The sequence below is a fragment of the Entelurus aequoreus genome, linkage group LG11 (assembly GCF_033978785.1).
Source record: "Entelurus aequoreus isolate RoL-2023_Sb linkage group LG11, RoL_Eaeq_v1.1, whole genome shotgun sequence".
Classification (NCBI taxonomy): Eukaryota; Metazoa; Chordata; class Actinopteri; order Syngnathiformes; family Syngnathidae; genus Entelurus; species Entelurus aequoreus.
In genome coordinates, this window is record NC_084741.1 from 36,741,193 (window position 1) to 36,762,314 (window position 21,122).

Genomic DNA, 21,122 nt, shown 5'->3' on the forward strand with positions numbered 1-21,122 from the left:
AACAATAAGAGTTTGCAGGGAGAATGTGTGTGCGCACTGCGTACTAATGTGTGTGTGAAGTCAACTAAAGGCATGTTTTACCGGGCAGAGAGTCGGTGAAGGACTACCAAGCCTAGAGAAACCGGAAGAAGTGAAGTTATGACGAGAATATGGCTGATAAAGGCCCTTTTTTAACATCGTGTATCATCTTCTACTTGTCCATCGGAGCGGCGATATTCCAGATCCTCGAAGAGCCCAACTGGGAGTCAGCCCGCAGCAAATATCTTCTTCAAAAGGAAGATGTTTTACAGAAGTACCCTTGCTTGAGGAAAGAAGATCTGGATGAGATTCTGAAGGTATATGGCCTCTTTCAAATACATATTTAGTTCACTCGCTCTTCAAGAGCTGGAGATGAAAGTTTAGTTCGTCGTAGTTTAAAAGTGAAAAAAAAAAAAAACCCAGCAAGTTGGAATGTTGGGACAAGGTGTGTCTCAATCGTGGGGTGGACGAATGTGTCGATACTAATATCCACACTGACGATGTTAATGATATCAGAACTAGGTCTATACTTGCCCAGTGAGGTGAATGTTTTGCAATTATTTTCATAAATATGTGTGTTTGTTTTTTATTATTCATTGTACAACATCGTTGTTATTGGTAGATTATGTTACAGGTGGGTAGTACCATTTTAATGAAGGTGTCAAACTCAAGGCCCAGGGGTCCAGATCTGGTCCGCCACATTCAATATATGTGGCCCACCACATCATTTTATGTAGACCGCTCTATTATTAAATGTGGCCTGCCACATCATTTATGCAGACTTTGAAAGGCTGGAAATAATAAAGCACCTCCTGAATACATGTATTTTTGTTTTAAATTTTTACAGAAAATTAGTTGCATGAAATTAACTTTAATATTACTGATCATGCAACAAGATGTTCCAAGCATTTTTTTAAATGTTTATGGTCACATTATTACATATGGCCCACTATCATTTTTTGTGGCCCACCACATCATCTAGCCTGTCATATAATTTTATGTCACCCACTGCATCATTTTATGTAACCAGCCACATCATTTTATGTGGCCTTCCTTATCATTTTATGTCGCCCACTGCATCATTTTATGTAACCCGCCACATCATTTTATGTAACCTTCCTTATCATGTTATGTTGCCCACTATATCATTGTATGTAACATGCCACATAATTTATGTGGCCTTCCTTATCATGTTATGTCGCCCACTGCATCATTTTACGTGGCCTTCCTTATCATTTTTAAGTGGCCCACTACATCCTTTAAATTTTTTCCCCTCTATCGGGATTGCGGGGGGGCTAGCTGCATTTGGGCGGAAGGCGGTGTACACCCTGGACAAGTCACCACCTCATCGCAGGGCCAACATAGATAGACAACATTGACACTCACATTCACACACTAGGGACCATTTAGTGTTGCCAATCAACCTATCCCCAGGTGCATGGGAACCCATGCAGTCTTATCAAAAAATAATTTTACAATATCTGTTTGTCACCTTGACTTAGGATTTTAGAGCAAGTTATTCATCAACCTGTTAGAAAAACATATACAAATCAAAATAAGCTGCCGATGCAAATTGTGTAATGGAGCTATTTTTATGTGTATATTAATATATAATTTCTGTTGCAAACGGCCCACATATATACAATTATACAATTATATATAATTATACATACATATAATTACGATGTGGCCCTTTAGAAAAGTGTGTTTGACGCCCCTGAAGTAAGCACAAAATGTTATTGTTACATCAATACAAGTATATTGCCGTTGTATTTACATATTGTTAAATAGATCACAAATAAATGTGTGTTGTTTGACAAAAATCATTTTCGGTGTTTTTTTCTGTTTAATAATGAGCAACAAAATAAAAAAATAATAAAAAAAGAAGTAATGGTATGACTACTATTCGTAACCCTGTATTTACTTGCTATCGAATCGATACCATATGTCCAGTATCGCCCAACCCCAGTTTCAATGGCTCACAAAAGGTGTGCTTGTTTTTGTTACCTCAAATCAACATTTTTAATCCCATTCAATCTTTTGTACAGGAAAGAACACACAAAAGTTCAAAAAGATACTAACAGAAAACAAGAACAAAAAAAATAAAGAGGTGGTTCGACACAAACAGGTTATTCTTGAATTTAAGTAAAACTAAAATAATGCTATTCGGTAAACAAAGAATAGAAAGTCAAACACTAATAGATCAGTGGTCCCCAACCTTTTTTGCACCACGGACCAGTTTAATATAGGCATTATTTTCAGGGACCGGCTTTCTACTTGTGCCAGATAAATACAGCAAAAAATAAGTGCATGAGAAATACAACTCATTATAACGCTGAATTAGTGGGAGCCCTGGGCTTGTTTCTTTGCAATGAGATGCAGATGGAAATCAGCCTTTGGCTACAATCTGTCACATATATATATTTTATATGTTCATTAATGTGCATTGTATCATGTCACAAATGTATAACAAATATAACAAATGGCAACTTACAATGAGGAGTGTTATTGTACATCTATAAACAAGCTTACTGGTGTGTATAATGGGACAGGCAAAAGTTAAGTCAGAGAAAATGCAGTCGTTTATAAATTATTTAATGTTTCTCTGCGGCCCAGTAGCAAATGCGTCACGGACCGGTAGCGGTCCCCAGACCGGTGGTTGGGGACCACTAAAATAGATGGAATAGACAATGATAGTGTACAAGGAATCACATTTCTAGGTGTGATTATAGATGATAAAATTAACTGGAAATCTCATACAACAAATAAGAATCACACATTATTATCTAGTCATGTGAACCTTATGTATGTTTGTTTTATATGTTTGTGTAACAGTTTGAGTACAGGAAGTGAACAAGTGTATTACAAATGACTCTGAAGCAGAAAAGGAGTAGGATTGAATAGGCTCTGCTTCTTCCTACTTCTTTTTGGACATGTAATGTGAAAAACATGTGATGTATACACTGTAACTGTGTGCATGTTCAAAATAAATTAGGAACAATAAATCTCAACGGGCCTTTTTAAAGATTATAATGCGCACTTTTGACAAAGTCATAGAAGTATTTATTTAACAATATGTTAATTTTTGTATTGTTTATTTGCAGGTAGTGTCGGATGCCGCAGGCCAAGGTGTGTCCATCACAGGGAACAAACACCACCACATGTGGGATTGGGGCAACTCTGTCATCTTTGCTGCAACTATTGTCACAACGATAGGTATGTGCGCTTAATATTTAACATGCGCGTAAATCAATCATTTTTATTGTGTAGAGTTCCGTCATAAAAAGATATCAGCTATTGAAAAGTGTGTGTCCTGTGGATTGAGTGTGACCTTATTCGTCTGTACGCGTCCATTGGTTTTCATGCAAGTGATATTTCTAACACCAACATGGAAATCAGATGTCTCATCAGAGCGTAGCTGCAATATATCAGTCTGTGCAGTGCAGTCAAATATTGCGGCTTCACCACATCGCTGATTGTTTTTGGACATAAAAAAAAATAAATCAAGTATGTAAAAAAAAATGTAGGTCTAAATTAGGCATTTTCAGGCATACAAATGGCTAAATGTAGAAAATATTAATGCAAGTCACTGTCACTACTATAGTGAGCAGGAAACGCACCAGAAAGAACATTTGTTTTTCAGGGAGTTGTGAAGAATCCAGCTGGATGATATTCTCTCATGGTTGAGTTGAGTTGAGTTGAGTTGAGTTTGTGTTTATTTCGAACATGCAAGCATACAACATGATACATCACAATTTCCAGTTTCTCTGTTCAACATGTTTGAAAAGGAGTAGGAAGAAGCAGAGCTTTTTTAATCCTACCCCTTTTCCTTTACATAGCAGTTGCTAAAACTTTTGTTCACTTGCTGTTCTCAATTTATTCACAATATACTCCATAAGTAATAACAATAAAAAATAAATAAAAATAATTGGTGAAGTAAGTTAAATGTCATATGGTGAGATGAGTAAGATTATCTAGAAAATTAATGGATGGATGAAATAAATTCAGAATGTTTATCATGGTTCTTCTTCTTTGTACTTTGTAAACACTTTAAGTTTGAAGAGTTTCTTGAAGTGGATCATATTAGTACATTGTTTGATTTCTTTGCTTAATCCATTCCATAATTGAATTCCACATACTGATATACTGAAGGTCTTAAGTGTTGTACGTGCGTACAAATGTTTTAAATGAAATGTATCTCTGAGATTATATTTCTCCTCTTTTGGTGAGAAGAATTATTGTATATTCTTGGGTAGCAGGTTATAGTTTGCTTTGTGTATAATTTTAGCTGTTTGCAAATTCACTATGTCGTGTATCCACTAAAGTCTATTTGTGATCTTGTTGTGTTGTGTAGGCTACGGTAACGTTGCTCCAAAAACCAAAGGAGGCCGTGTGTTCTGCATCCTGTACGGTCTGTGTGGGATTCCATTGTGTCTGGTGTGGATCAGCACACTGGGTTCATTCTTTGGAGACCGAGCCAAACGCCTCTCCCAAGTTCTGATCCGTAGAGGTGTGCCAGTGGTAAGTTGAATCCAGGATATCAGTGTGTTGAAGTCCTATTCAGATCTTATTCCGTTTATTTCTCTGTTCTTCTTCCAGAAACGTGTTCAGCTGATCTGCACAGCAATCTTCCTCTTATGGGGGCTCTTTGTGCACCTGGTGTTTCCGCCATTGGTTTTCATGTCCATGGAAGGATGGAGCTACTTGGAAGGCCTCTACTTTTCCTTCATAACCCTCACAACTGTTGGATTTGGGGATTATGTAGCAGGTACGGTTTGATTGGTGCCGTAAAATTTGCATGTATGTATTTGTATTTGTATTTGTTTATTTGAAGGAAAATGTGCAGAAGATGGCTGCACCAGATTTAGCACCATGCTAATTTCCATCCGTAGTCCTTTTATGGTGCATCTAACATCCACAATAACATTACACAGGATTGAAAATACACAACAATATTAAAATTACATAATCATAAACAATTTAAAATACAAGTACAATACATAGAGAGTATGTGAATTACAAATCAGTGGGCGGTCAAGTTACAGTATTTTAGCAGCTTCATTTAAAGTGCAGAAGTATATAAAGTGCAGCAGTTTGATGATACCCATAAAGATATCATTCAATAGCCATATACCACATTGATATTGCATACATAAAAAAGTTTGCGATGTTACAAGATTGGAATTGTACTCTGGTGGCCATCAGACTAGAGATGTCCGATAATATCGGCCGATAAATGCTTTAAAATGTAATATCGGAAATTATCGGTTCGGAAATTATCAGTATCGGTTTCAATAAGTAAAATGTATGACTTTTTAAAACGCCGCTGTACATAGTGGTACACGGACGTAGGGAGAAGTACAGAGCGCCGATAAACCTTAGAGGCACTGCCTTTGCGTGCCGGTCCACTCACATTATACCTACGGCTTTTCACACACACAAGTGAATGCCTGCATACTTGGTCAACAGCCATACAGGTCACACTGAGGGTGGCCGTATTAACAACTTTAACACTGTTACAAATATGCGCCACACTGTGAACCCACACCAAACAAGAATGACAAACACATTTCGGGAGAACATCCGCACCATAAAACAACATAAACACAGCAGAACAAATACTGAGCTGGATTGCTGTCCAATTACGTTGTTTCCATACAATGACAATAAAGGTATTCTGATATTCAGAACAAATACCCAGGACCCCTTGCAGCACTAACTCTTCCGGGACGCTACAATATACACCCCCCACCCTCCAACCCAGCCCACCTCAACCTCCTCATGCTCTCTCAGGGAGAGCATGTCCCAAATTCCAAGCTACTTTTTTGAGGCATGTTAAAAAAAATAATGCACTTTGTGACTTCAATAATAAATATGGCAGTGCCATGTTGGCATTTTTTTCCATAACTTGAGTTGATTTATTTTGGAAAGCCTTGTTACATTGTTTAAGGCATCACAACAAAATTAGGCATAATAATGTGTTAATTCCACGACTGTATATATCGGTATCGGTTGATATCGGAATCGGTAACTAAGAGTTGGACAATATCGGAATATCGTCAAAAAAGCCATCATCGGACATCTCTACATCAGACGGCTTCCGCCAGGGTATCATCTGATGGTCAACTACCTGCCTGGTATTTGCAGCACCCATGGTAGTATTGTTCAATTTGCAAATGCGTATCTCTACTTGTGTGCGTGTAATCAGATCTGCATGTCTGTGTTCAGATTTGTGTGCAACATAACCTGTCTCTTTAGAGTGCGCCGTTTTGTGGGTGGTCTTATTTACGTGCCCACGTCCTCCTCCAGGCCAAGCACCCTTCGACTGTCTCCACCCCGTCAGCCATGTTGTAGTTTTTAAGCGCTTCCATATCGAGTCTACTGACAGATATAAGACAGAGCTTATGCTACTTTGTATTAGAAATGGCAACAGTGGAGGATTTTTGCATACATGTGCATGTACAAGCCAGTCTGCCCCACAACAGGATAAAAAAAGAAGGAACACATTGACTACAACTGAATAAACATGGCGGACTCGCCGAAAGCGGATATGGATATATCTGCTGATGTAACTGAGGCAATATACATCACTAAGTCTCAAATTCCAAACGGCTGGATTGGAAAGAGGCAAGATGTTTTATTAATATCTGCGCCACGCCTCCAAGGTTTGAATTAAACATTTTGGGGACTTATGGGGATCCCAAATACACAAAAACAGATGCTAATAAGTAGGGAAAGTTGGTTTTGCATAATAGGAAACTTTCAAAATGTCATTAACATTGACAATTAGTCACTTTTGTGGTGCAAAATAACAAAAAAACAGCAATGTAACAAAAAAAATAAAAATAAAAGTTATGTAAAGATGAATTATAACAAAGTTTATGGTTTATGAAAACTTCCATCTGTTTGTGAAAATAGTTTAAAGTCATTTTAAAGCCCTTTTTACCACGTAGAACAGTGTTTCTTATAGGGTCGGAGCCCATTGTTGGGCTGCGAGCCCAAAAAATATCTGTTTCACAGCTGTGATCCGTATCGGCTGCAGCGGTTCTCAGTTGTAATGCACTTTTCCACCACTTGTGGCAATAATAACATTGATTGATTGATTGAAATTTTTTATTAGTAGATTGCACAGTACAGTACATATTCCGTACAATTGACCGCTAAATGGTAACACCCGAATACATTTTTCAACTTGTTTAAGTCGGGGTCCACGTTAATCAATTCCTGGTAGAATAACAAACAAAGAGAAGAAGACTGGAGCTAAAGTCATAGTCAAAGTTTCTTACAGCAAACATGACTAAAGTGGTGAAGATGTATTTTTATTTGCATTTTAATTTTAGTAACAGTTTAGTTTAGAAACATATTCATTATTAATTTTAACACAACATAATTGTAAGTAAATGTGTTTTCCATTAGTTATTTATGAGCCACTTCTTATGCAGTGTGGACTTAGACTTAGACTTAGACAAGCTTTATTGATCCACAAGGGAAATTGTTACACACTGTAGCTCAGTTACAAAGGATGGAAAGGATAATGCACACAAGGGCACAAAAAGAGGGCGAGAACAAAAGGTATAAAGTCGACAAAAAATGTACCATAGTAGCAATATAAAATATAACATAAATGTAATATAGTTGATTAGTACTTATTATTTCTAATCAGCCTAAATTAATGATACGTCTTTGTGATTAACACATGCTTTCATATCATTTGACAAGGTTGTAAACTGTAAATAGGTTAGGCATAATTATTGAATACGATTAAAATCAAGCGTAAGATTACTAATTCAGTGTTAATATTTGAGTGGGCCCTGTGCCCACCTGTAGTAGAAAAGTTGGGCCCCAAGGTCAAAAGGTTCGGAATCTGTGATGTAAACCACATTAGTTCAGGTCCAGATTAAAAATAACTGCATTTAAAATTCTCAAATCTGGATTACATCATCCCACAGACTCTCAGGATTAAAAAAAACACAATATGTGATTTGTTAAACTTTTATTCCATCTCTGAAATTATTTTATTATTTTTAATAATTAAATACAGCTGGCTTACTCTGGGATGCATTTTCAACAGTGAATAACTGATATGTGTAATATAAAAGTGAAAAATGAAGAGAGACATGTGATGGATCGGATCATTAAGGGTATCCATCCATCCATCTTCTTCCGCTTATCCGAGGTCGGGTTGCGGGGGCAGCAGCCTAAGCAGGGAAGCCCAGACTTTCCTCTCCCCAGCCACTTCATCCAGCTCTTCCCGGGGGATCCCGATGCGTTCCCAGGCCAGCCGGGAGACATAGTCTTCCCAACGTGTCCTGGGTCTTCCCTGTGCCCTAAACACGTCCCTCTTTGTCTGATCCCTCACCTAGGACCAGTTTGTCTTGGGAGACCCTACCAGGGGGCATAAAGCCCCCGGACAACATAGCTCATAGGATCATTGGGACACGCAAACTCCTCTACCACGATAAGGTGGCAGCTCAGAGAGGAGATCATTAAGGGTAGAATAATATATTTAATGCATACAAATAGGAATATTGCCTTGTCAGTAGAGATGTCCGATAATATCGGCCTGCCGATATTATCGGCCGATAAATGCTTTAAAATGTAATATCGGAAATTATCGGTATCGGTTTTTTATTATCGGTATCGTTTTTTTTTTGTTTTTTTTTTAATTAAATCAACTTAAAAAACACAATGTACACTTACAATTAGTGCAACAACCCAAAAAACCTCCCTCCCCAATTTACACTCATTCACACAAAAGGGTTGTTTCTTTCTGTTATTAATATTCTGGTTCCTACATTATACATCAATATATATCAATACAGTCTGCAAGGGATACAGTCCGTAAGCACACATGATTGTGCGTGCTGCTGGTCCACTAATAGTACTAACCTTTAACAGTTAATTTTACTCATTTTCATTAATTACTAGTTTCTATGTAACTTTTTATTTTGTTTTACTTTTGTTTTTATTCAAGAGAATGTTTTTAATTATTTTTTTTTTAAAAAAGGACCTTATCTTCACCATACCTGGTTGTCCAAATTAGGCATAATAATGTGTTAATTCCACGACTGTATATATCGGTATCGGTTGATATTGGTATCGGTTGATATCGGTATCTGTAATTAAAGAGTTGGACAATATCGGAATATCGGATATCGGCAAAAAGCCATTATCGGACATCCCTACTTGTCAGCAATTTAAAACAATGATTGTTGTTATTATCTTGCACTACAATAGTGACAAAATAATTCAATGATTATGACATTTCAAGTAAAACAAAAGTATCAGCCTGGTTCGGATCAGAATCTAACCTCAGCCTGCACTTGGTCCTCGGTGAGTATAAGCAAATGAAAGGTGAAGTTACAGCTTAATGTCTTTTACACGTACAGATTACTGCACACACGCTCACACCTGCCACAGCAGAAGTGTTGCAAAAGTCACATGTAAAAAAAAAAAAAAAAAAAAGGAAATCGTGGGTTCCTGCCTCACGGGTGGACAGATTGTTTTTACACAGTGTGTCCGTGTTCAACCTTTCCTTCCGTTTCGATACCGAGTAGAATTCAGGCTGGTAGCGTGGATACCGATCCAAATATACCTCATGTGTTTGGTAAAAATGTAAAAAAATTTGCATTTCAAGTGTTGCTGCTCTTGGGGAATCATCTTGAAATTATATAAATTCCCAGAGTGAAACAAATGATGGCGTTAATCTGCACTGAACGCATTATTATACACTATATTGCCAAAAGTATTTGGCCACCTGCCTTTACTCACATATGAACTTGAAGTGCCCATCCATCCATCCATCCATCCATCCATCCGTTTTCTACCGCTGGTCCCTTTTGGGGTCGCGGGGGGTGCTGGAGCCTATCTCAGCTGCATTCGAGCGGTAGGCGGGGTACACCCTGGACAAGTCGCCACCTCATCACAGGGCCAACACAGATAGACAGACAACATACACACTCACATTCACACACTAGGGCCCATTTTTTTTAGTGTTACCAATCAACAAATCCCCAGGTGCATGTCTTTGGAGTGCCATCCCACGGGATTGGCCAAAATGTTTTGGTATCCTGGAGCATTCAAAGTTCCTTTCACCGGAACTAAGGGGCCAAGCCCAACTCCTGAAAAACAACCCCGCACCATAATTCCTCCCCCACCAAATTTCACACTCGGCACAATGCAGTCCGAAATGTAGCGTTCTCCTGGCAACCTCCAAACCCAGACTGGTCCATCAGATTGCCAGATGGAAAAGCGTGATTCATCAGTCCTGAGAAGGCGTCTCCACTGCTCTATAGTCCAGTGGCGACATGCTTTACACCACTGTATCCGACGCTTTGCATTGGACTTGGTGATGTATGGCTTAGATCCAGCTGCTCAGCCATGAAAACCATTTCCATTAAGCTCTCTGCGTACTGTACGTGGGCTATTTGGAAGGTCACATGAAGTTTGGAGTTTTGGAGCAACTGACTGTGCAGAAAGTCTTTGCACTTCAGCTTCCGCTGACCCCTCTCTGACAGTTTATGTGGCCTACCACTTGGTGGCTGAGTTGCTGTTGTTCCCAAACTCTTCACTTTTCTTATAATAAAGTTGACTTCGGAATATTTAGGAGCGAGGAAATTTCACGACTGGATTTGTTGCACAGGTAGCATCCTGGCCCATTCTTTCACAAATGTTTGTAGAAACATTCTCCATGCCTAAGTGCTTGATTTTATACACCGGGCCAAATGATTAGGGCACCTGATTCTCATCATTTGGATGGGTGGCCAAATACTTTTGGCAATATAGTGTATCTATATTCAACTCAGTATGTAATGCCTCCAAATGGCTTACGATAAAAGGATACATACAGTACACCTGCTGTTTTATCATACTGAGTGACTCATTTTAATAGATAGATAGATAGATAGTACTTTATTGATTCCTTCAGGAAAATTAAAATTCCAGCAGCAATTGCTAGTAGTTATCTTTAATAAACAAATGACAGACTCAACGACTGAGCACAGCACAATGTGCCGCTGGGCTTGTACATTACGTACTTGCCCATGCGGAAGCAAAAGTTGTTCCCACCAATCGCCTTTCATTTAGACAAGATCTCAATGATTGAGTTACTTTACACCAGTGGTGTCGAACGTACGGGCCGAGGGCCGGATCAGGCCCGCGAACAGGTTTTATCCGGCCCGTGGGATGAGTTTGCTAAGTATAAAAATGTACCTGAAATTTTTGAATGAAAGGAACTGCTGTTCTAAATGTGTCCACTGGATGTCGCAATAGCAATTCTGTGTATCTTTGTAGATGATGCTACATATGTACAAAATAAACCACATGATGTTAGTACATCAGTCGAGGAAAATGATCAAACTACATAAATAACATCCTGTAATTTGATTTTGATATAAAAAAATGTTTATCTTGATGGACACCAATGAGTTGACTGATGAACATTATCACATCATTTATTCAGAAAATATAAATAACGACAAATAAATGCTTAACCGCAACATGTAAGTGTAAAGAAAACCTAACAACATTATGATTTGTACATTTGTGCTTGTTCTATTATTAAACTAAGAAAACAATCTGAAGTTGTCTTTATTTTAAGTTATCCTGCCATGATTTTACCAGTCCGGCCCACTTGGGAGTAGATTTTTCTCCATGTGGCCCCCCATCTACAATGAGTTTCACACCCCTGATTTACACAGTGTTCCTGTTCATGTAATATATTATCTCAAATAACTTAAGTATCAATCTTTTTCTGTGAAAGATCAGAGCATAATGACTAGGTATCAGCTGTGTCAATCTGCACATCACTAACAGACAAATATTTTCTACACGTACAGATTGCTGCACGCACAGGTCTGCCACAGCAGAAGTGTAGCAAAAGTCACGTGTAAAAATGTAGATTTGAACGTGGACGCACGGATTGTTTTACACACATGCACAGATCGCAACACGGACAAACACACAAACACACACACACACAGAGATAGCAACACGGACATATTTCTTTGTCTACACACACACACACACACACACAAACACATCTAAACACACACACAAATCTAAACACACATTCACAGATCGCAACAACGACGTATTTCTTTGTCTACACACACACAAATGTAAAAACACAGATCGCAACACAGGCATATTTCTTTGTCTACACACACACACAAATCTAAACACACACACACAGATCACAACAACAACATATTTATTTGTCTACACACACACACACACACACACACACACACACACATCTAAACACAAACACACACACACACACATATCGCAACACGGACATATTTGTTTGTCTACACACACACACAAATCTAAACACACACACACAGTTCGCAACAAGGACATATTTGTTTGTCAACACACATACACAAATCCAAACACACCCTCACACAGATCGCAACAAGGACATATTTCTTTGTCTACACACACACAAATCTAAACACGCATACACAGATCGCAATAAGGACATATTTCTTTGTCTACACGCACACACACACACACACCTAAACACACACACACACACACAAAGATCACAACAAGGACATATTTTTTTGTCAACACACACACACAAATCTAAACACTAATTCACAGATCGCAACACGGACATATTTTTTTGTCCACACACACACACACACACGCACACACACACACACACACACACACACACACACACACAGATCACAACAAGGACATATTTCTTTGTCTAGACACACACACACACAAATCTAAACACACATTCACAGATCGCAACAACGACGTATTTCTTTGTCTACACACACACAAATGTAAAAACACAGATCGCAACACAGGCATATTTCTTTGTCTACACACACACACAAATCTAAACACACACACACAGATCACAACAACATATTTATTTGTCTACACACACACACACACACACACACACACATCTAAACACAAACACACACACACACACACACACCTATCGCAACACGGACATATTTGTTTGTCTACACACACACACAAATCTAAACACACACACACAGTTCGCAACAAGGACATATTTGTTTGTCAACACACATACACAAATCCAAACACACCCTCACACAGATCGCAACAAGGACATATTTCTTTGTCTACACACACACAAATCTAAACACGCATACACAGATCGCAATAAGGACATATTTCTTTGTCTACACACACACACACACACACACACCTAAACACACACACACACACACACACACAAAGATCACAACAAGGACATATTTTTTTGTCAACACACACACACAAATCTAAACACTAATACACAGATCACAACACGGACATATTTTTTTGTCCACACACACACACACACACACACACACACACACACACACACACACACACACACACACACACACACACACACACACACACACACACACACACACACACACACACACACACAGATCACAACAAGGACATATTTCTTTGTCTAGACACACACACACAAATCTAAACACACACACAGATCGCAACACAGACATATTTCTTTGTCTACACACACACACAAATCTAAACACAGACACAGATCGCAACACGGACATATTTCTTTGTCTACATAACACACAAATCTAAACACACAACCTCAGATCGCAACACGGACACATTTCTTTGTGTGTACACACACACACACACACACACAAATCACAACAAGGACATACTTCTTTGTCAACACACACACACAAATCTAAACACTAATACACAGATCGCAACACGGACATATTTTTTGTCTACACACACACACACACACACACAGATCACAACAAGGACATATTTCTTTGTCTAGACACACACAAATCTAAACACTAATACACAGATCGCAACACGGACATATTTTTTTGTCTACACACACACACACACACTCACACACACACACACACACACACACACACACACACACACACACACACACAGAGATCACAACAAGGACATATTTCTTTGTCTAGACACACACACACAAATCTAAACACACACACACACACACAGATCGCAACACAGACATATTTCTTTGTCTACACACACACACAAATCTAAACACACACACAGATCGCAACATGGACAACACACAAATCTAAACACATCCTCAGATTGCAACACGGACACATTTCTTTGTGTGTACACACACACACACACACACACACACAGATCACAACAAGGACATATTTCTTTGTCTACACACACACACACACACACACACAAATCTAAACACACACACAGATCGCAACAAGGACATATTTGTTTGTCTACACACACAAAAATCTAAACACACACTCACACAGATCGCAACAAGGACATATTTCTTTGTCTACAAACACACAAATCTAAACACGCATACACAGATCGCAACAAGGACATATTTCTTTGCCTACACGCACACACACACACACACAAATATAAACACACACACACACACACACAGATCACAACAAGGACATATTTCTTTGTCAACACACACACACACAAATCTAAACACACACACAGATCGCATCATGGACATATTTCTTTGTCTACACAACACACAAATCTAAACACATCCTCAGATCGCAACACGGACATATTTTTTTGTCTACACACACACACACACACACACACAGATCACAACAAGGACATATTTCTTTGTCTAGACACACACACACACAGATCGCAACACGGACATATTTCTTTGTCTACACACACACAAATCTAAACACACCTACACAGATTGCAACACGGACACATTTCTTTGTGTGTGTAGATACACACACACACACACACACACACACAGATCACAACAGGGACATATTTCTTTGTCTCCACACACACACACAGATAGCAACACGGACATATTTCTTTGTCTACACACACACACAAATCTAAACACGTATACACAGATCGCAACACGGACATATTTTTTTGTCTACACACACACACACACACACACGCACACACATGCACAGATCACAACAAGGACATATTTCTTTGTCTACACACACACACACACACACACTCATCGCAACACTGACATATTTGTCTACACACACACACACAAATCTAAACACACACACATACACAGATTGCAACACGGACATATTTTTTTGTCTACACACACACACACGCACAGATCACAACAAAGACATATTTCTTTGTCTACACACACACACACACACACTGATCGCAACACGGACATATTTCTTTGTCTACACACACACACAAATCTAAACACACACACACACACACAGAGATAGCAACACGGACATATTTCTTTGTCTACACACACACACACCTCTAAACACACACACAAGGATCTCATTACACACACACAGATTGAGATACGCATCCGCATATGGTTTTGCAACAATCCACTTTGGGTTTCAGGTGTGAATCCAAACATCGACTACCCGAGGCTGTACAGAGTGCTGTCAGAGATCTGGATCTACATGGGCCTGGCCTGGCTCTCGCTATTCTTCAGCTGGAATGTCAACATGGTCGTGGAGGCCCACAAGGTTTTTAAGAAGAGACGATACGAACGCAAAGGCAAACACGTCGAGACGCCCGTTGACACGCCCAGAACGACCGTCGTCGACATATTTAAGTTCTTATCAGAGAAAGAGGAAGACTACAGCACCGTCATCAAGGAGATCGGAATGACGGCACCAAAGGTCAAAGCGGCCGATGTTTTCAATCGCTCCAAGAGCTGCAGCGACATCTTGACCACCAACATCGAGACGCTGGATCACTCGCCGCGGCACGGCGGGCCGTTGAGCATCAGCGAAGTGTTTCTGAACTCTGTGGGCGGCAAGGAAGAAAGCCAAGAGAAGTGCGGGACGGGAGAAGCAACAGAGAGCGCGGGTAGGGACGACACACACGGCGATGGTGTCAGCGCCACGAGTGAGGGCATTGAATTTGATGTAGCAGCCTCAACAACGCAGGAAGGAAGGTCACAACTTAACGAGAGTGCCACTCGGTTCACAATTTGCAAAGTAGAAGAGGAAGATTTATCTCACGATGAAATGGGGTAGTTTTTTTTTTAACATACGCTCATAAAAAAAGATAATTGGCTTTCGGGTGGGATTTCAGAATAATTGTAAAATGCACTTTAATATTCACAGGTGAACTTAATTTGGCCTTCTCGAAAACTTTGAATGCCAATGTTCAATATTGTAGTACTTACCAAACTGAATAACTGTGTGATCCATGAATGGACCAATAAATATTACTGTTTCATTCAAATAGGAAATGTATCAATCTTAATCATGATGTTCACATTTTGCATTATTGTTGATCAACAGCGTTGCCACGGTATGTTCTCACTGATCAAATGTAATTATATTGCACTTTTTTCATGCACAGGCAAGTTGCAACACAAAGTGCTTAGTTTAAGAAAAAACAAACACATGCAAGCACAGCACAATTGACAATAACTAAATATGGCACTCAGGATTCAGGGAAAAACTTCACCTTTGAGGCGTCCACACTGAATAATGACCAAAAAAAAGTTTACATTATTAAAAAAAGTTATTTAAACCATATTTTGAAATATGTGTAAAAATATAAATAAATAAATATATACCATATTTTCGAGACTATAAGTCTCATTCATTACATTTTAGAAGAAAACCATTTTTTTCCCATATATTAGCTGCACTGTGGCGACTTGTCCAGGGTGTACACCGCCTTCCGCCCGAATGCAGCTGAGATAGGCTCCAACACCCCCGCGACCCCAAAAGGGACAAGCGGTAGAAAATGGATGGATGGATGGACTACTTTGTATAAACCGCAGGGTTAAAAGCTTGGGGGAAAAGTAACGGCAAAATAAATAAAATAGTGAGAATTACTGTTGCAATAAAATCTAAATTAAGATTGTTGATAAAAATATTATCAGGTTGCAACTGAGATACAGAAAAACTAGAAGAGTGTATTTGTCCATTCATGGATTGCACAACTGTTGGGCATTTTGCTGTTTTTTTCGTTTTTTTTCATTGGAGAACAGCAAGTACATTCGTCCCTCACCACATTGCGCCTCAAATATTTTACCACGTTACAGATTGTTTTAAACCCCAATTTATAACATGTTTGCCTTAAATTAAGCCTTTTCAAGCATAAAAATGGCTAAATATAAATAAACATTACTATATAGGATTAAAAGAGTGTAAAGGTGAATAAATTGTGTGATTTGATGTGCAGAGGGCTCTCAAAATGTTAAAATTGTATTTAGAAGCTTGTAAACTAGGGTTTCAATGCTCTAATGATGGAAATATTATAATTATAATTGATTACTACTTTGCGGAAATTCATTTATCACAGCCATGTCCTGAATTAATTAACAGTGATAAACGAGGGATTAGTGTAGTGTAACAGTAGAGAAACAAATAAATGCATTCGGAAGTTCAGAGAAGGTCAAATAAAATTCATCTGTGAATTATTGAGCAGTTTAGGTTTATCCTAAAATTTCACTTAAAAGCCGAGTAACTTTTTGTGAAAGGTGTAGTCAGGACCTGTTCCACACCTTTTTGGGAAGTATTATAATGTTGATGCATTAACTTCAGGGGTGTCCACTTTTTTCATTGAGGGCTGCATAGTGACATTGGAGAATGCTGGAAGCCTTTTAGATATGTTTCATACACTTAAGACGCTAATTAATAACAAAGTATTTACTTTACAATAGACCAAGGGATAAAAAAAACAACTATCCACACCCAGAAAATGGCCACTAGACCACACTTTGGACGGCCTTTACATACTTGAACTGAAGATCTGTCTCTCTCTTCATGGAAGAACTCTGAGAGTGTCTGATTTCCATCCATTCAACATTTTCCACAAAGTGCCACCCATATTTCTTTGGACACCTTTGGAGATGTATCAACTTTTCTCTGAAGTTTACTGTCTTATCAAATATTGATGTCACAGGCTTGCATTAAAGACATTGCACAGATTATAGAAAGGCATTTTGTACAAAAAAACTTTCTTATATTGGCGATATGCTGACAGTGCAAGCACAACCCAGCTTGTGAGGGCTTGTAACTTCAGCTTTAGGTATGCGGTTAGTTCGAATTCAATTTCAGCAAATCCTTGGTTAATACATTTGTATATTTGTTCGTCATACACGGTGTAGTTGTCCCATCAGGGGTCACCACATGGAGTGATTCTCAGGATTTCTTTGGCTTAGTTTTTACACCGGATACCCTCCAAGGATTTCCTTCCTGACAAAGCACTGCCATTTATCCGGGCTTGGGACAGAGGAACGCCAAAGGATGGGAATCGAACAATGGGCCAAAATTTCCCACATATTGTCGTTTATTCTCTGAGGGAAGGCTCACTTTAATAAACAATTCAATGGTAAATCTGTCACACATCTTCTAGCATCTTGTGATCCACATCATTGCCAATGTATACTCAAGGCTAGGGACATTTGACAAAAATTATAGGGGAAATTAACAATACATTTTTAAGTTATTTATATTTATCATTTATACATACATGTCAGAATAATGCTGCCATAGCAGCATTCTGCATGAATGTAGTTCAACTTCCTATATAGCCAATTTCTGCTAAGCGGTAGAAAATGGATGGATGGGTTAATTGCCATCACCTCTGCTGGTTGCAGAAGAGTACTGCACCTTATCTGTAACAAGTACCAAGTAATCAATGACTTACTCTATTATTAACATTATCCCTACTTATAACATCACACTTGTATTTACCTCACAAGGGCTGTAAAAAATAATGGATGTAACTGTATTGTGGTCACAGATTTTGTTATGAAATTCGTTTTTTGTTGATTTTTTTTTTGTCTGTTCAATGACGTTTTACTGCCTACTCCAACTCACAGCATAAGGCTTTATGAAAAACTGAGCCAATGAGGAGTTTGCTTCCATAGATCGTAGCAACAGAGGAACTCATGATCACATGACCGTCGTCAGCATACACCTGAGTCACCAGTGGGTCGTCTGAGTGAATGTTCTGGATGCGGACGACCTGGAGAACACGTATCAACACATAAAAGAGAGGAAATGTCATATTTTCATTAGGGCTGTCTTCAAATAGCCGAAGATTGGACGATTCGATTCAGAGGAGTATTGTTCACCCTAAATAAGTCGCCACCGTTTGCAAACAATATGTTACTAATAGTGTTGGGAGGGTGTTTCTACATGGGGAACGTGATTACGGGAGGCTACGGAGTCAGACACGAAGCTCATCGTGTCATCGCGTGCCTCTGGCCGGCCGGATACCGTCGTGGACGCACCGGAAATTGGACCATGGCGGGCAGCGGGACACACCACCTCACCTCGGAGTTGTAGCTCTCTTCTTGAAAAGAGTAATGATCCTTCCGCACGTTCACATATGGAAACTTTGTTATGGCTTTTACTTCCTCCATTTAGTCAAGTACGATGTCCTCTCGGTGCTGCGCCAGAGCCAAAACCCACTCAAACTGTGGTTTAGCCTTTTTTCAAGGTGTACAAAGTTGCAAATTGAAATCTTTTTTTGGTAACGTAAATGCAGAGGTCTTCATGACCACCAAGGGTTGATCTTTTTTGAATATTTTTTATATTCCCATGCAATTTTTGCACACATTTTAATACACACTAACATTGATCCAACACACTGCAGTGTAGTTTAGAAACATGGACCCCCAACTCACTGTACCATGCAGTTTTAGAATAAAGATAAGTATAAAGAAGTAGATTACTGTATTAAGTTTAGCATTTAAGAAGCGCTCTAATTAACTGTAAGTGATTACCGCGCCAATTGCCAGTTAGCAATTAGCAGTGAAAGATGCCAGCTAGCAATTAGCATGCCAGTTTTCAGCTAGCGATAAATGCAATAGTTTTCAGCTAGCGATTAAAGCACTAGTAGCCTCTTGCAATTAACGGTGCAAGTTGCCAGCTATATTATATTATTTGAATATATTAGTATTGCACAATAACAAGGTACCTTTGAACTATTTTAATTTAAAACACAATTTTATACAGGATATATAAGTTGGGGGTCCCAGCTCAGTTTGGGGATCCTTGGCCTGTAAAACTTTGAATACCCCTGCTTTAATGGAAGACTGTACTCCTACATTTAATGAACTTTGGAATATTAACGTGTATAAGTGTTAGAAGTTAGAACATACCTAGGTGGTGGTACTAGTGACCAGTCAGTATACACAAATAGGGGCGTAAAAAAATAAAAATAAAATTCGAACGAATTGCGATTCTTATTTGTAGCAATTCTTAATCGATTTAAAAAAAATAAAAAAAATCGATTACATTTTTTTTAAAATTGTCCTGTCCAGCCACTCAGGCAAATCATATTTTTGACGTACATGCCCATATTTGCTGTGGGATCCTTCCTTTGTTTGACTTTATTATAAATAATTTGGTTTTGTTCAATAAAATTCTACCAGCTTACTTTTAAGTTATATAGACATTTATCACAGATGTTCATCAATTTCATGGAGGAATGTAGTTAATCATAGAACTGGCATCCAAAGTAATTAAAAAAGTATAGATTTTGAATCGACAATAATTTTCAATCGAGAATCGAATCGTTACCCCGAGTATCGAATTGAATCATGTGGTGCCCAACGGTTCAAAGTCCCAACCAATACATATTAACATTTGTTTATTTCTCTTTAAAAAAAAACGCCATAGATTTGACGGATGGTCAACGATGGGTAAAATCTAATGAATCAGATTCAAATATGAAAATCTTTAGTCGAAGACAGCACTAATTTTGGTGCGACCACACAAGTCACATTTGTTATGAGGTTCATCACTAAATAATGTGGAGAGACAAACCTCTGAGCCAGGTGGATCTTTGGGGTCAAAATGGAAAACTTTCCATGCATTAGGTAGACACCCAATCCATAGGTCACCGGTTTTAGGATCTACTTCGATGTTGTCACAGAGTGAACCTAGAAGAATGGACTGATGACATTATAGAATTAAATCAGAATTAATATACACCTTAAATGTTTACATGTATCTCTATGATATCAATAGTAATATTTCCTAGTGATTCACCTTCACAGAGACCAATGCATTGTCGTCTTTCCTCTCCAACACATGCACATTATGAGCAAATATATCGGTCACATAGATATGCCTTTT

General features: G+C 38.6%; 2 protein-coding genes across 3 annotated transcripts in view; one reads left to right on the forward strand and one right to left on the reverse strand.

The window, feature by feature from the left end:
• LOC133660058 (potassium channel subfamily K member 5-like) lies at positions 1-18,368 on the forward strand. Its single transcript, XM_062063144.1, has 5 exons — positions 1-335; positions 3,123-3,234; positions 4,373-4,539; positions 4,618-4,786; positions 15,403-18,368. Exons 1-5 carry the CDS (start codon positions 150-152, stop codon positions 16,044-16,046), a joined length of 1,278 nt encoding a protein of 425 aa, XP_061919128.1. The 5' UTR covers positions 1-149; the 3' UTR covers positions 16,047-18,368.
• LOC133660059 (serum paraoxonase/arylesterase 2-like) overlaps positions 18,299-21,122 on the reverse strand; it is an 18,900-nt gene continuing 16,076 nt past the window's right edge. Inside the window, exons 8-10 of one of the 2 annotated variants that reach the window (XM_062063145.1) lie at positions 21,036-21,117; positions 20,811-20,939; positions 18,299-19,002 (exon numbers count right to left, since the gene is read on the reverse strand). In XM_062063145.1, coding sequence (XP_061919129.1) covers positions 18,841-19,002; positions 20,811-20,939; positions 21,036-21,117 — 373 coding nt within the window. In that variant the 3' untranslated portion in view covers positions 18,299-18,840. The remainder of the gene's footprint in view (positions 19,003-20,810; positions 20,940-21,035; positions 21,118-21,122) is intronic. The other variant, XM_062063146.1, reaches the window with a different exon arrangement.

Coding starts and splice junctions, on each gene's coding strand:
- LOC133660058 (XM_062063144.1), top strand. CDS start 150: ATGGCTGATAAAGGCCCTTTTTTAACATCGTGTATCATCTTCTACTTG. Junction 336..3,122: donor ATCTGGATGAGATTCTGAAG/GTATATGGCCTC, acceptor GTTTATTTGCAG/GTAGTGTCGGATGCCGCAGG. Junction 4,787..15,402: donor ATTTGGGGATTATGTAGCAG/GTACGGTTTGAT, acceptor TTTGGGTTTCAG/GTGTGAATCCAAACATCGAC.